Source organism: Brachypodium distachyon, chromosome 3 (genome assembly GCF_000005505.3).
Source record: "Brachypodium distachyon strain Bd21 chromosome 3, Brachypodium_distachyon_v3.0, whole genome shotgun sequence".
Classification (NCBI taxonomy): Eukaryota; Viridiplantae; Streptophyta; class Magnoliopsida; order Poales; family Poaceae; genus Brachypodium; species Brachypodium distachyon.
In genome coordinates this window covers 47,336,977-47,353,262 of record NC_016133.3, presented here as the reverse complement: position 1 = coordinate 47,353,262, position 16,286 = coordinate 47,336,977, and the positions used below count along the sequence as shown (strand labels likewise).

Genomic DNA, 16,286 nt, shown 5'->3' with positions numbered 1-16,286 from the left:
CTCACAAATTCAAATTAAGAGTCAACCTTTCGCAAATGGCCTAAGAGTTAAACTTTTTTACCATTATACTCACATTTAAGGCCAAATAATGATAGAGTAATCATTTAGAGTCGGTTTAAACACATGACACGTTGTGTATGCCCTCAACCAGAACCGGGGAGAGGAGAAACTATCACAATATCTGTCAGCCGCCCGATTCTGCATCTGTGCTCACTGTAGGATGGTCACTTACATTTTTGCTTCTTTTGTTTTGCTTCCTAAGGAAAAGTAATACTCCTGTATGAAGACTTCTCAGTTCAAACATCTAAACAAAAAAAGACTTCCGAGTTCAAAGGTTCATACGCGCAAATCTTTTTTGCACGTAAAACACGAAAATTACGAGTGCCGGAGTGGAAGGATCGCGGCACGCAGCAGGACTACGGCAGCCGGCTGATCCGCCGAAAACCCATACTTGCCACCGAACGGCCCAGCCCATCACGCGTGGGCGGCCCACAACATTGGGCTATATTGGAGAAACACTTTCGGCCCCTCCTGGTTTCTCCCATTCTTCGCTCACCTGACGTTACGGCGTCGCTCGAAAAAAACAAAAAAACCTGACGTTACGGCGCACCGCGATCCCGGCGGCGACCACTGTAAGAGAAGAAGACGACGACGATGGCGCTCAACCGCGGTGCCCTCTCGGGCCTCCGCCTCATCTCCGCTGGCGCAAAGGCGGCCTCCGCGCCAGGTAAGCCCACCTTACCTCCTAGTCTTACGCGCCCACGACGATCTGATTGGCGTTTCTTTTCCGTGGCGTGGTTCGATTCCCTTGTTTCCGCATTTGTTCGTGACCGATTGTATCGCTCCGGACGCGTGCATACGTAGACGTAGCAGATCCGATCCATTTGTTTCGGAATAGATTGTCGGAGAATTGTCTGTCGTCTCGGTTTGGACCCAATATATTAGTAATGCTGTTTGCAAATGCTCGTTACATTTTAGTTATTGGCATAGTATTTCTGGACAATGCTGTTTGCAAATGCTCGTTACATTTTAGTTATTGGCATAGTATTTCTGGACCTTCATCGTGGAATTGATGTCCGTTAGAGCTGTCTCTCAATCTTTCAGAGTCTCATTTTATCCGAACTTCTGAACAACAAGAAGCCCATGTTATTGTTGTCTAGAAGGATTATATAAACAGGTGGGATTTGTGTGTTCGTTTTATTTCAGCAATGGTGCGGTTTTTATGTACATAATTTTCTTTTCTTTGGGTATGTCGAGTTATCAGGTTGCCTTGCATCGAGTTCTGTCAGAAGGCTACTACGCAATGTCAGAGTTAAATGTTTTCTTTAATGCGTTCTAGCACAAAGTCTAAATCCTGAAGATGATAGGTGTAAGATTATGTTTTTGTTGCATTGCCTTGGTAGTTGGCCTTTTTTTATTCTGTATGTGCATTTTTTTATGCCAACCGTTGGTAGGGACATTCTACATGGACAGTTGTTGTAATTTTCAATCTCTAGGTGCGGTACTGCAAGGGTTTGTGGATATTTTCGTTATAGTATGATAAGGAGGAAAAATAGATAGATATGTTCATAATACTGACTTAAGTGTGTAGTAGTTCTAGCTGTACTGTACTTATGTTACATTCTTTGTCAGATTGACAATGCATAATTGCATCATTTAGACATTTGAGGAAGGTTCTTCTTCAATCGTATCAATTCTCTGCAAAGTCTTCAAGTTCAAGAATTTGTAGGTACACCATGGACTATGCTAATACACAGAGTACATAATGAACTCTTTAAATGAATGCATGTCTTTCTTAGATGTCATCACGTTGCAATATTAGAATTCGGCAAACCATTTTGCAAGCATGGAGATGTTGGTTGCACATTTGTTATGTTTTTACACCCAAATTAGCAACCTGTCTAGTTTAACACTTCTTTGTTTCACTTTCCTGATTTGTAAACTACATATCTCAGCCACAGGCTTGCGAAGGATGGGAGCGCACGCCCACGATGAGCCTTACTACATCCACGCCAAGCACATGTACAACCTTCACCGGATGAAGCACCAGGCTCTTAAGGCGTCTCTGTCCGTGGTGGCTGCAGTTGGCGTTGGCATTGCAGTCCCTGTGTATGCAGTTGTTTTCCAGCAGAAAAAGACCGCCTCTGGATAAGCTAAACGCCAAAGACAGCTTCAGATACTTGCCCATGGCACTTCTTTCTATTCGCTCGCAATTTGAGAAGCTCAAGCTGGAGCTTCAATTTTACTCTGGTCACTGCTGTTTTTTTCTCTTTCTGTAAGGTTGATCCTTTATTTCGTGGCATTTAATGTAAGAATACTAGTGGAAATCCCGGGCATTGCTGCGGGCCTCCAAGGGCACCACATCTCTCCATACGTGAAAGAAAATTGGATTGAAATGAAGCAAAATAAATTGTATTTAGGTTGAAATACATGTTGCTTCTTCCATAAGAATAACTTGGAGATGTGGTGTCCCAATTTTCAAGTAAGGTGTTGAAAAATGGATGATCACATGGTAGCTGGTTTGAGATGTGAGCATGAGAAGACATACTCTTGAGAGTTAGCCACACCGGTGGTAGTTTAGTATCCCAAGGTCTTTTTATTGCATCACTATATTTTTTATGAGCTTCTTTTGCTAGAATGATGAATGGAAAGAGAGCATGGTTTGGTGAAATGGATGTCGTCCTGGAGGTAAAGAGTTATGATGAAAGTGGCTTGAGATGAAAATTATATATTTCTGTGGCACATGAGAATGATACAGAGTTTTCCTTGGGCTATGCAAATGCTAAGAGCTGACTGAGTTGATGTTGACATGGATATTCTGTATATTGAGTTTACAAACATTAAATGAAACTCAGCGAGCATCAATGGTGATGATGTGGACAGTTTGCATATTGAGCTTGCAAAGTTCAAAGAAATTTTAGTAGAGATCAATAGTGATGATGTGGATGTTTTGCATGTTGAGTTTGTAAACATTAAATCAGTTTTAGTGAAGATTAACTTTATGGATATCATTATAGGGGATCAACTTTATAGATATTATAGATTACTTTTTATTTTATTTTCAGTCAAATAATATAGTAACACTTGCCTTTGGCATGGGAGGAGAAAGAGCAAACCAATCTGTTAGATGTTTCATTATTGTCTTTTCTCCCATTTATTATTCCTACTCGCATTTGCATTGGCTCTTTTATTTCTTCTCTTTTTTTTGCACAGATCACAAATCATCTTTTGAATGAAATTATGTAATATAACTGTAAAGTTTCATGGCTAAATATTTTCATTTGTGACCGAGAAAAGAAGATGCATCTACCTATAGTAGCAGATAGTATACTCTTTATAGAGAGAATGGAATTTAACCTTATAAATATGGTTCTTGAATTTCCGATCCCCCCTCCACCTTTCACAACACATCACTTTTAGACACCTGGTGAGAAGGGAAAACTTTTTAAGAAAAATATCAATCTTTATTTTTCTTGTGTGTCTTACCAATTGTTTACTTTACGTATGTCTTGTCAGTAGTAACACTTCCTGACCCCTAACAATGAAAGAGAAGAACTCTCTCCGTACTTTCTATTAAGAAAAATCGCATCTTTAGTTAGCCCCAAGCCCAAGAAAGAGCAGAACTCTCCCCGCTCTCCGGTTGACCCCCTCTTGATTTTGCCGTTGTCAATGACAGAATAACTATGCCGTCAGTGCATCTTTGTTTTAACTTGAGTTGTGACACCTGGTGAGAGGGCAAAATTTTCTTAAGAAAGACATCAATCTTCATTTTGCTTGTGTGTCTGAAGTCTGAACAATCGTTACTTTACCTGCCTTGTCGGTAATACAATAGTTCCCAGCCCCTATCAATGAAAGAACAGAAGTTTCCCCGTACTTCCCACGAAGAAAAATGCATCTATAGATAACCACAGTCCACAGCTGTTTGCTTCAAATATTTTGTTCGTCAGAAAACATAAGACGAACACCTTGCAATAGAATTCCTCTCTGCTTTCAGATTAATTGTCGATCGACCCATTCCAAGGAGAGGGAGAATGGATGTGTTCCCCAAAATAAAGGATGCAATCGTTGGCGCTATTATGGGTGAAGCAGTCAATCGATCCATATCTTTCCTCGTGTCCAAATGGAGATCGCCGACTGAGGAAGAGAGGCTGCGACGGCTGCTCCTGCGGGTCGGCTCCATGGTGGAGGAGGCAGAGGGACGGCACATCACGAACCAAGCCATGCTGCTGCAACTCCACACTCTGAGAATGGCGATGCACAGAGGCTACTACACGCTGGACACATTCAGATGCCCAGCCCCGGATCAGCTGCACAGAGGCCACTCTTTCGCTCTCTCTAATGTCTGCCCAGCCAAGCGTCTCCGCGTGGGAAGCCCGAACGAGCAGCAGGGTGTTCTAGCCAGCCTCGAAGCCGCCGTCCAAGTTGCGGGGCCAGAGTTGGCCACGCTTTCCGGTGGATACCCTCGCCTGTTTCGGCAGCCGTACAGCATGTACCTGCTCATGGACAGGTGCATGTTCGGCCGCCAGATGGAGATGGAACACGTTGTCAACTTTCTGCTGCAAGCAGAAGCAGATGAGCAACGGCTCGGCGTCCTCCCGATCGTTGGCCCGGGAAAGGTCGGGAAGAGCACCCTCGTCCACCACGCCTGCGCCGACGAGAGGGTCCGCGGCGGCCACTTCTCGCGAATCGTCTTCTTCATGAGTTCCCGTGATTATCTTACAGCTGTAGAGAGCAGCGCAGCTCTCGTCCCAGATGGAGCTGATCATCAAAGGGTGCTGATCATCGTTGAACTAGATGGGGATGTCGATGAGGGTTCATGGAAAAAACTGCGCTCAGCTTCAGAAAGACTTCGCGTTGGACATGGCAGTAAGATGCTCGTCACAAGTCGATCTGACAAGATCGAGAGTCTGGGGACGACTCTGCCGCTCAGGTTAAGCTTCTTTACTCCGGAGACCTACTGGTACTTCTTCAAGGCGCGCATATTTGGGAGCGCGGACTTGACAGAGCACCCAAAGCTTGTATCAACAGCCATGGAGATAGCAAGGGAGTTGAACGGCTGCTTCGTAGCTGCAAACATCTTCCGTGGGATACTCAAATCAAGCATGAACCCTCGTTTTTGGAGTTTAACTCTGACAACATTCAAAGAGTTCAGGCAGAAGAACTTGTTCCTCTTTAGTACCGTGCATCCGGTTGATCCTTGGGAGGCAGACAAACCGGTGCATGTCCCGACACCAAGAAGCAAACCCACATCTCCGCCCGGCGGGTATAGCTTTGTGATTCTTGGTAACTACGAGACAGCCTCCGTTCATAGCGGAGCTGAAGCTCCCGCGGTTTCGGTGCAAGATGTCCTCTATGGAGGTGCTAGGCCTCAAGGGAAGTTCAATGTTCTTGCATGCACATCTCACATACCACCCCACTACAGCTACGCATATAACTGTGAGGTACGGAAGCCATGGCGTGCTGTCTCCAGGAAGAAGAGGGACCAGCTTATGATTTGCAGCAGCTGATCCATCGCGTACGTCCCGACCATTTGATGCATAAAAGATGGAGCTGCTACTAGTTTGTTCTCATATGAATCGCTATCATTTTGTTTTACTTTCAATGATGCTTTCAAACCAATAAATAGAAAATATTACTACGAACAAAGACATCATGTAGTAGGGATACTTTCTCCGGTTCATTTTACTTGTACATGCATGTTGCCTTTGTAAGCTTTTCTCTCAAAGTACTTGTGCATTTGGAATCTCAAAGTTTACTTAATTATTCTACTCTTCTTTTTGCCGCATCATTTATAGTGCTCCCTCTGTTTATAAATATAAGATGTTGTACTTTTGTCTTGAGTTAAGTTTCTGAAATTTTTACCAAGTTTTATAGAAAATTCTATCAAAATCTACAACTCTAAATTGGTTTCATTAAATCCGTCATGATATACATTTTCATAGTATAATTATTCGATATGTTATTTTTTTTATAAATTTCATAAAAATTTAATAAATTTGACTTATGACAAAAGCAGAACTTTTTATATTTATTCCTTCGTTCCACAGAACACTTTATAGAGATTTGTGCACTTGAATCAAGGCAACTATCGTTTCTAATGTCCGACCACTCATATTGGATCAATACTGATCAATTGTTGATTTAGCAGTAAAATTGAAGTTCTTCTTAAGGATTGAGTTAATTTTAATTTGCTTTCCAATTCTCAAGCTACACTCACAAATATTTGAGGTTCTTTTTACTGAAATTTAAAACAGCAACATAATTGAACAAATCTTTTTGGAGTTTTCTTTAACTGTAGCAAAACTTGACAAAACCTATCTGAACTAACTGAACTTTAACTGAAGAAACAAATACCTACTAGCAGATTTAGGAGAAAGACAGCAAGTTGCAGATAGGGAAAGAATTCGGGATCAGGAAGAACACAGCACGCAGTTCAAGTTTATACTTCACATCAAGAGCAATTGACACGACAGAAAAGTAACAACACACATGAACAATCACTGGACAGAAAAATATAGAACAAACATCACAGGGCAACAACACAATAATCTTTGAGTTTCTAGCAGTTTAACAGGGTTTACAAGGCAAGGATTCAGCAGTTTACAAGATCAGCAAGATGAACAAGAGAGAGGGAAGATTAGAACTAGCTTTTACAAAGTTTCTTGCTGCAAAGATGAAGATTAGACAAGGAAGAAGATGATCTAGCAGTTGATGCTCTTCGAATTTGGGGTTGATGAAGCCCGATCATCCACGAAAAGCTTCAGATCTGGCTTCCTTCCCCGTTTTCTTTCTCTCTTCTCTTTTTCTGGATCTCAACTTTCCTACCCCTCTGGCTGTGTGTGTCTCATGTAGGAGGGTGCACCTTTTATGCTCTCCTCCTTCCTCACATGGAGCTGTCAACATCACCTTTTAGATTCTAGCCCTGCTTTTGCTTCCTTTGTTCTCAAGAAGATCCCTACTTTAAGCCACCTTTTTGCTTGATCACCCATTCTAGCTCCTTCCTGCTGCTTTATGCTCTCCTCTTGTTCAGGATGTAGTAGGTAGGAGGTTTAGGTGCCTTTTTGCACCAAATCTGCAAAAGTAGAAGCCCAAGCCGTAAAATGACAAAAGAAAGCACTTTTAATTAGCACCTTATTGCAAGTTTAGAAGCCCACACTTAACATGATCAGCACCGAAAGCTCATTAAAACAGTCGTAAAATGGGTACTGATCAAATACTAAATGGATGAGAGCTGTGATTGGCCAGGTACGGGAGTCAAAAGAAAAATGAGCTGTATTATGAAACAAATTAGCCATTGTTTTGTGGAACTGAACGAGCACAAAGGATGGTGACTTTCTGCGGGACCTTTGCTTGCGTTGAATCGAGTAGAATAGCCATTTACCACCTTCAGAATTACGACTTCTTCTGGCCCTTACGCTTCTGGGCCGAACCAAATTTACGCCTTCTCAACGACACCTTGTGCACTGCCTCCGGATGGCAACAGGTACGAAACCCGTCGGGTAGTGCCCGCCCAAACTCGTCCCCGTGACTTTGATCGCAACCTGTCCCCAAACCCATCCCCGCTAACAGGTTTCATTTTTTTCCCGTCCCCGTCCCCATCAGGTTTTTCGGTCCGGTCGGGAAACCCGGACCTATGAGAATACACAAAACACTCAGGAAGAAACAACAGCATAGCGACGCAGAAGTATCATGTTTTGACAGCACAATGATAGTCAAACAATATAATGACGATGCAGCGCTGAGGAGTGGGTGGGACGCGCCATGGAGAGAGCGACTGAGCGAGAGCGAGTAGGCGCGGAGAGAGTGGGCGGCTCGGGATGTTGATAGAATGGGGCTAGGAATTGGGGCTGTAATTTAAGGTTAGAACTATGTTGTATATCTAAGGTTTTTCTGTAGGATGGGCTGAATTAGGACACGTATATGAGTTATATCATTTTTTCATGAAACCCATCGGGTATCACGTTCGAAGAGTGCTGGACTGGATTTGAACCGTGAAACCCGCTGGGTTTCAATTTTGACCCAGGAACAACCCGCAGAGTTTAAATTTGACTCAATCCCGTTCCCTATTGGCCCAGTCGGTTACACCTATCCCGATGGGGATTGGAAAGGATCGATGAGATTTTAGGTCAAATTCCCCCCAATCCTTATCTATTCAGGTGGGGTTTATCACAAACGAACATGGTCTAAGGGCTATTTCGGTTACAACAATCCCTGCAGTAATTGACAGAGATTAAGGAAAAATTGGATGGAAAAATTGGATTGAAATTGGCATAACTGAACTAGGTCTAATGGGGCTAAAAACCCGCGAGGATACGGGTTCGGGCTCATTGCCATCTTGAGCACTGCCTCCTTACGCAGACACGCAGTTCGCTTTTCTTTTTTGCGTAAAGAAGGCGTAATTCTGAAGGTGGTAAACGGCTATTCTACTAGTACTCCGCCGCTCCTAACCGGAGTAGCCGGCGAGATCGACTCGAACGCATGGCGGCGGGAAAGCCACTGTCGCTGCGGCGGCTGCTTCCTCTCCTCGCTCTCGTGCTCGTGCTCGTGCTGCTGCCCACGACCTGCGTGTCGAGCGGCGGAGGGGAACCGGCGGGGTTCCAGATCCCCCAGGACGGGAGCGTGGTGGAGCTGGATGACAGCAACTTCGAGGCGGCGGCGGCCGCCGTCGACTTCCTCTTCGTGGACTTCCACGCCCCCTGGTGCGGTCACTGCAAGCGCCTCTCCCCACAGGTACCCTACCCGCCCGCGCCTCCATTCCGTCCCGCGCGATCCGCTCCCACCAACGTTTGGTAGAAGAGACTCCAGACTCAAGAGTGCAAGGGAAAATGCGATTCGGCTAAGGCAGCTTAGCGCCGACAGGGAAAGTGAGATCCTTCAATGATGCTCGGTAGTACTGGTGATTGTTCAGATACAAGGTTTGAATTGAGTTGTAGAGACAAAACGAAATTGGCACCGGCGCGTCTCAGATCTACTTACTATTCCACTCAGCTCCTTCTTGCTTGTAAATATGACCATCACAAGACAGAGCATGGCACTATCACTTCGTTTCCAGTATTCCTGCATCCATGCGGTCTGCCTCGATGTGAACTGATAAGCTCTCCTTCCTGTTGCCTTTGTGCAGTTGGATGAAGCTGCTCCAGTGCTTGCTGGGCTGAGCACGCCCGTTGTAGTTGCAAAAGTAGATGCTGAGAAGTATAAGAAACTTGGGTCCAAATATGGAGTAGAGTAAGCGACCTGATCTGATCGATTACCTCTACTTGTTGGTTCAAATTCAAATTTAGAGTGTATCGATTTCTGTTTTTCATGAATGCAGTGGCTTCCCTACTCTGATGCTTTTTGACCATGGAGTCCCCACGGAGTATACTGGTTCCAGGAAGGCCGATCTACTCATCCAGAGCCTTAAGAAGCTCGTTGCACCTGATTTTTCTGTTCTCGGGTCCGATTCAGCAATCAAAAGCTTTGTTCAGGATGCTGGTGTGGGTTTTCCATTATTTATTGGATTTGGGGTGGATGAATCATCTATTGTTGAGTATGGAACGAGGTACAAAAGGAAGGCATGGTTTGCTGCAGCCAAGGATTTCTCCGAGGATATGATGGTTGTGTATGATTTTGACAAGATTCCAGCATTGGTTTCTCTCAACCCGAAGTATAACGAGCAAAGTGTTTTCTATGGCCCATTCGAAGGTATGCTTGGATAACTATTCTTTATATTTCTTGTTAATTCATGCAATTCACCTAGTTTACCCAAATGTTCATACTCTGTTTTGTAATGCATGTCTTCTCCAGACTGATGGTACATAGCAATAATTGTTGTGGATGCAGGGACCTTTTTGGAAGATTTTATACGGCAATCCCTACTGCCTTTAACTGTGCCCATCAATGCTGAGACTGTTAAGATGTTGAAAGACGATGAGAGGAAAGTTGTTCTTACAGTTTTGGAGGATGAGTCTGATGAAAATTCCATGCAGTTGATAAAGGTATTGAGGTCTGCAGCCAACGCAAACCATGATCTCGTGTTTGGATACGTGGGAGTCAAGCAGTGGGAGGAATTCACCGAGCCTTTTCATGATTCAGAGAGCTCGCGGTTGCCAAGGATGGTAGTCTGGGACAGAAATGAGGAGTATGAAGTGGTAAGTAGAGAACTGTTTTATCCCTGTTAGTTTCATAATGATATCAGCAGCAAATTTCAAAGGAGTGTCTTTCTTCTGCAACAAGAAGTCTGTATATTTTCTTACATGCATGTTACATTGTACTATATAGATATGAAATTGCACATCTGCTTGCCATGACATTTTCTTTATCAAAGTGATCCCTTCGTATTTGTTTGGTTACACCCCAACTTTAATAAACTTGACTTTTGGCATTGCCATCTTGTTTACTGTTTAGCTGTGCCATGTTATTGATTGAAAATTGAAATGCTTGTTGTTGCAGGTTCAGGGTTCAGAGAACCTGGAAGATGGTGACCATGGATCCCAAATTAGCCGTTTTCTTGAAGGATATAGAGCAGGCAGAACAACAAAGAAGAAATTGGGCGGCCGTTCCCCAACAATTCTCGGGGTTAATGCCATGTACATCCTCCTGTTCCTGGTTGCTGTTCTTGTTGTGCTGATGTATTTTTCCGGGCAAGGCGAGGAAGATCGTTGGCCAGCACGAGCCCATCAAGAATGACAGTCTGGTGGTTATCATCTGCAAGACTAAACTCGAGGAATTCCTGCAGCAGGAGAAGAGAAGGCTGCTGTAGAGAGGGGAACCTGGGGATGAGGATTGTTTCCTGATCTTCATTTGACATGCCGCCTGCCTTGGGGAGGCTCAGCTTTGACCTCTCCCCTTGTCTGTCCTGCCAGTTACTATCCCCTGTTTATATATGTCATTCATGTAAAGTTATTTGATTTGCACTCCAGAACTGACCAGGTTAGGGGAAAACAATTAAGCACAAACGGCAGAACAAGAAGGCAGCGTCACTGGACTAGCCTGGCCTAATTTAGAAGTATTTTTGCATCCATCATTAGTCACATCACATGTAAACCAACAGCAGTACGCTATATATCTTATAATTACAAATTTGTTGTTTACCCTTCGACAACTACCAAGTCTCGAGGATGAGTCGCTCTTCGAAATATCACGTGAGCTTTATTGATCGAGAAATAAGATGATTACAATCAATATGCAGAAGCACATTTATGCTGCAGGAGGGGAGACAGGCTGCCAAACAGCAGAATTATTCTTCCTAGCTAACTGAGCTAATTCATGGGTTACTTTGTTTAAGTCTTCTAATCGTTCGCACGTTTGGACCAAGCCTGAACAATCCCTTCAGCTCAGAGAAGATATACCGAAGCAAAGATCTGGCACTTCCAGCCTCCTTTCCTTGAGCGCAACCACACTCCCTTCCTTTCCTTGAGCGCAACCACATACCTTCCATCCATACACACAGGCACTTCTGCTTCCTCTGCACTAGCGGCATGTTCCTGATGATGATGCCCGCATCTGCGATGCCCTCGAGAAATGAAGCATCACTGTCATCTTCGGCAAGAACCTCCCATCGCTGCACACTTTTCAGATCTTCATTGTGATGTTGTCCCTTTGGTTTTTTCACTGGGAAAATAGTAATGTGTGGACCAGTTGAAATCAATTAACCACCGTGCTATCACCTTCTGTTTCTAATGTATCATTGAAAGGAAATAAAGTCGATCTCTCAGGAAACAAAAGGACAAAAAACAGAAAATGGACATAACTGGTTCTATTAAAAACGTGAAGTACAGTAGAATAGGAAAATTAAGGAAGTGCAAAATTAGAACAGATCAAGTGCAACTGGTACATACCAGATGCTCAAGTAACATCAAGTGTCTGAATCTCCACTCCCCTCCCATGCACCAGTCCACCAGCCTTGTCATCCCGCTTTGTGGTTTCCAGGTTCAGAAGATTGTGACATTAGGCCAACCGCTAGACAAGATCATCTATCACATCACTACCCTTCTGAATCCACATCTTTGTACCCCATTAAACAGGCCTGCAGAAAAGTATTTGCAACCAAAGGATACATGCACTTCGGAAGATGTACTTTGATCTGGAACGTGTTTGAATCTGATTAGCTAGAGGAAGGGACCATAGAAGCAAGAGACGTTCTGATCACTTGCATAGATGGTGCAGAATTTCCAAGCTTACAGGCCTTCTTCAAGGTGCCAACCAATATCTGGACAGAACTGTAAGCATGAGTCCCCTTGCGTGAAGTGAAAAGAATGTCAGTTTGAGGACAACTTGCAAGGATCTTAACACCAAGATAGTCAGCTGGTGACATCACCTTCATGGCACTATGTCTCGGAACAAGTTTCACATTGAGAGTAGTTGGACTGACAGTTACAACACCGAGCTCAACAATGCCGTTGACACCTCATACCGATTTATTTTGGCATCCATGAAGTATGGAACTTAGTGGCATCACTGTGGGTATCAGCGATTAAGTTCAAATGATCATTTGGGAACGGAAGATTTGAGGTGCTCACCACCTTTTGAAAGATGCTAGTGCAACCATAAGAGTTTACTTACTCTTTTTAGTGCTTAACTATTCCAATTTATGTGTTATAGTGTTTATGTGCTTCTTTTCTTCAAAGGGGGCGTGCTGCAAAGCTGAAGTTTTATTGATAATACTTACACAGTTCAAGTACAAATAGGTCATTTTCTCATAGGAAAATCAGCCATAGTTGTCATTATAGTATGTGTATGACCATACTGGATCAAACTGCAAATTGAAAAGCATACCAACGTGTTGATAATAGCTAAAAGTCAGACCACCCGGTGTGAGGGTGGTAGGGTGAATTGTTAGACTACTGGAAAATATTCTATATTTCACCAACCGGCGATATTCTTTTGACGACAAAATATATTATTGCATATGTGCCACCTTACAGGATTTAATTAAGATTTTCTTCAATTTTGCAATGATCACAATGACATAATTTTATCACGATGCAGAGGTAGAACCTAACATTACAATGTCGAATTGCTTCCAATATGCATAACAATAGGAACAAACTCATCATCAAACACGAAAACATAGGATTATTGTATTTCAAGCTTAAATCCTCTAGCACATATTAAAGCATTATAAAGTATGCATGTGTATTCCAAACACGAACGATCACTCCACATTTGTTACCCACATTGTACATTCAAGTGGAGCAAGTCATAAAACGGTACAACCACACAATTTTCACTAAGAAAATCTTTAAATGCCACAGAAACATGAACAATCGAATTACAATGTGACAACTATAGAATACCGTCTCTCTGCCATAGAGCACATCCTACCAGTATGGTGAAATAATTCAATGATGAATTGTAGTAACCAGTAGTACCTCCTACATTCGTGTGCAGGACTTATCAAAGTCGTCAGGCGCCACCCTTGTGATCCAGTCGGCCAGGGTTCGCTTGACCTCGCTGTGGTTGACAAAGGCAAGCTCGTACATGCTACACAGGTTGACCACCACCGTCTCATTGAGCGCCGCCGTGGGCACCCTCTCCAGCGCGCCCTCAAGCACCTTGATGGCGTCACCGAGGTCCCGCGAGTACATGAGGCACAGCGCCTTGTTGTTCAAGGCGATGGCATCCGCAGGGTCCACCTCCAGGCAGCGCTCGTACTCCCGCACTGCCGCCGCATAGTCCTTGGCCACGATGCACTCGAGGGCGCGGTTGCGAGCGAGGAGGTTGGCGTGCGAGGGGTCGTTGGCCGCGACGGATTCCACGTGTCGGAAGACGGCAGAAGCGGCGGCGAGGTTGCCGATCTGAAGGTGGGCATAGGCGAGGCGGGAGAGCAGGACCGGGTTGTCTGGCTCGCGGGCGGCGAGGTCGGCGATGAGGGCGAGGGCAACATCGAACTCGCGGTGGGCGAGGTGATCGGAGGCGAGGAGGGACGTGACGAGGGCGTCACGACGGCGCCACTCGGGATGCTGGGCGTCGGGGCGGGCGCGGACGGAGGAGAGGAGGGTGTAGAGGCGGTCGAGCGCGAGGGGGCGGTCGGGGAAGAAAAGCGGGAGGAGAGCGTGAAGGAGGCGGAGGAGGAAGGGCGGCGGCGGGCAGGCGGGGTCAGGATGGAGTGATGCGAGGAGCGCGGCGGCGTCGGGGAAGCGGCGGAGCTTGGCGAGGGAGAGCGCCGAGAGCGCGGATAGGAGGAGGCGGTGGTGCGGGTGGTGGGTGCGGGAGGGGTGGGCGAGGTGCGCGAGCAGCGCTTGCCACTGTCCGCGCGTGGCTAGGTCGTGGGGGATGGAGAGGTCGGGCAAAGCGGCGGCGGCGGCGGAGGTCGCCGGAGACCGAGGAGGGTCCGGGGAGGAAGCGGCAGACATGGCGGGATCGAGATCTCGAGCGGAGGCGGAGGAGGAGGGGACGGCAGCGGAATTTTCTTTCGGGAAAACTGGACTTGGACGGATTTTTTTTCTTCTTTTTTTTAAGCGAGGACTTGGACGACGGATAGAGATTAGAGGCTGGTCGATCGACTGGGCTGGTATTGCTATGGCTGCAGGCCTGGGCTCTGGGCCTGTGATTTACTTTAACCGTTCGTGCTCTAGATTTATTTCAGAAATAAATAAATAAAGGTCCGGCTTCATATCAAAGAAAAAGAGTAGGTAAAAATCCCACCGAACAACTCAACATAATTTGAAGTCCAGAAAAACATAGGCAACCACCCCATGTCCTTATACTTTTCTCGAGCTGCTTGCCACAATGGCCTATTGGACCGTCCACGTGTCTGCCACGGTACTTTATCGCCGGCATTGCTGGACGATTGTCGACAAGTTGCAACACTGGTCGTCATCAGCAAAGCGAAGGCTCTGGCAGACTAGCTGCCTCTGTGATGGAGAAATAAGAAAACACCAAAGCCAAACCATGAGAAGATCCCAATGCCCGAGAAGCGAAAGAACCCCTTCAGTAGGGAAATGATACCGGAGGGCAGGAAAAGCACCGTAGTGGATCGGCTGCCAAACTGTCTCATCCAAATTCCCAAATTGGGGCCTCCGAAGGCGGAGGTTGAAGAGGATGTAAGCAAAGGCCAAACGACACCAACAACAAGAGAAGGGTGTCGTGAGAATATGGAGAAACCATTCAATCCCTTTCTACCGATTGGTTCTAATTGCCAAGCATCCAAATCAGAGCATTGAAGAGGGTCAGTAAATAAGGTTATACATAAGACCGACGAGATTGAGATTTAAAAGTAGAAAAGATAATCAAAGAAAAAACAGTGGGAAGGGAGCTTATTGGGACAGCCATCCTTCTGGAAGTGCGGCATAAGGAGGCCTTCTCTAGCATCTCCACCGGGAAAAACCTTGTCACTATTGAACCAACCGCCGCTGCCACTGGTGCTCCAAACTAGCGACCGCACGGATAGCAGACAACATACCGAGAGCCTCTAAGGCAGCTACGGACATAATACTGCGAGGATCTAAGAGTCGGAGCCCTCTCCTCCTCTTTTTCCAACCAACAACGCCGACGGAGAAGAGAGGACGGCGAGGGAAATTTTGAGGACGGAGGCTAGGAGGTGCAGAGGAGAAAGAGCGCGAAGGGAGAAAGAAGAGTCCCTCATATTTCATCCTCCAATGTACACCATTGGACAAATGGTCATATAGTTAAATTTGATTTCATTTGCGCTCTCAGATAAACCATTGTCCCGAGTGGTTTTAGCGCTGACATAGTGACATGGGATATATTAGGACATCTCCAACAAGGCATGGTCAGAATGTACTATAACTTCTCTCTCTTACTCTAATCTGATGTGGAAGAGAAAGGTTGATGGAAAAATAAAAGATGTTTTCTCTCCAAGATACCACTAGGACACGGATACCAAAACTAAAAAAGAAGATAACAATAGGCCAGATAGTTAAGAAAAAAGTATAAAAGAAAACACCCCCTATATAATAAAGAAGAGATGACATGAGGATGTAGAGAGAAGTGATGACATGGACCTATATATTCGTACTCTGTTGAAGATACCCTTATCATGATGTGCAAAAACCGAACTAAAACCAAAACCAAACCAAAATTTAGTTTTCTTTTTGCTATGGTTACCTTGATTGATAAAAAGAAAACTGTGATTTAAAAATAATAATGAAATAAGCATCACCACTTACCGTTGTCACGAGAACATAACTTTACATGTTGCTTGACATAAAATAAATCCTGATTTTTTTATTTCCTTTTCATTTGAGTCTATCTCACAACTCACATAGATATAAGCATGAAAAGGCAACATGTACTTTGACCAAACTTCATACAAAGCCGAGAAACAATTTTTATTTCTGGTA

The 16,286-nt window shown here is 44.8% G+C and overlaps 4 protein-coding genes across 5 annotated transcripts; 3 read left to right on the top strand and 1 right to left on the bottom strand.

The window, feature by feature from the left end:
* Positions 1-542: 542 nt before the first annotated feature.
* LOC100833606 lies at positions 543-2,772 on the top strand. The gene is made up of 2 exons (XM_003575070.4): positions 543-727; positions 1,956-2,772. The coding sequence occupies exons 1-2, from the start codon at positions 655-657 to the stop codon at positions 2,150-2,152; spliced, it is 270 nt and encodes an 89-aa protein (XP_003575118.1). The 5' UTR covers positions 543-654; the 3' UTR covers positions 2,153-2,772.
* A 1,304-nt stretch (positions 2,773-4,076) lies between these two features.
* On the top strand, positions 4,077-5,507 carry LOC100825319 (putative disease resistance protein RGA1). The gene has a single exon (XM_003572560.4). It carries the CDS (start codon positions 4,077-4,079, stop codon positions 5,505-5,507), a length of 1,431 nt encoding a protein of 476 aa, XP_003572608.2.
* A 2,849-nt stretch (positions 5,508-8,356) lies between these two features.
* On the top strand, positions 8,357-11,077 carry LOC100825013 (protein disulfide isomerase-like 5-3). Its single transcript, XM_003572559.4, has 5 exons — positions 8,357-8,730; positions 9,122-9,225; positions 9,314-9,684; positions 9,823-10,130; positions 10,432-11,077. Exons 1-5 carry the CDS (start codon positions 8,479-8,481, stop codon positions 10,666-10,668), a joined length of 1,272 nt encoding a protein of 423 aa, XP_003572607.1. The 5' UTR covers positions 8,357-8,478; the 3' UTR covers positions 10,669-11,077.
* Positions 11,078-11,108: 31 nt separating this feature from the next.
* On the bottom strand, positions 11,109-14,438 carry LOC104583780 (trafficking protein particle complex subunit 12). 2 transcript variants are annotated; one of them, XM_024462407.1, is made up of 2 exons: positions 13,353-14,438; positions 11,109-12,217 (listed from the first exon to the last, which is right to left on the bottom strand). In XM_024462407.1, the coding sequence occupies exon 1, from the start codon at positions 14,334-14,336 to the stop codon at positions 13,356-13,358; it is 981 nt and encodes a 326-aa protein (XP_024318175.1). In that variant the 5' UTR covers positions 14,337-14,438; the 3' UTR covers positions 11,109-12,217; positions 13,353-13,355. The 2 variants fall into 2 exon arrangements, with proteins under 2 accessions (XP_024318175.1, XP_024318176.1); XM_024462408.1 differs by having other exon boundaries at positions 11,109-12,190.
* Positions 14,439-16,286: the final 1,848 nt, after the last annotated feature.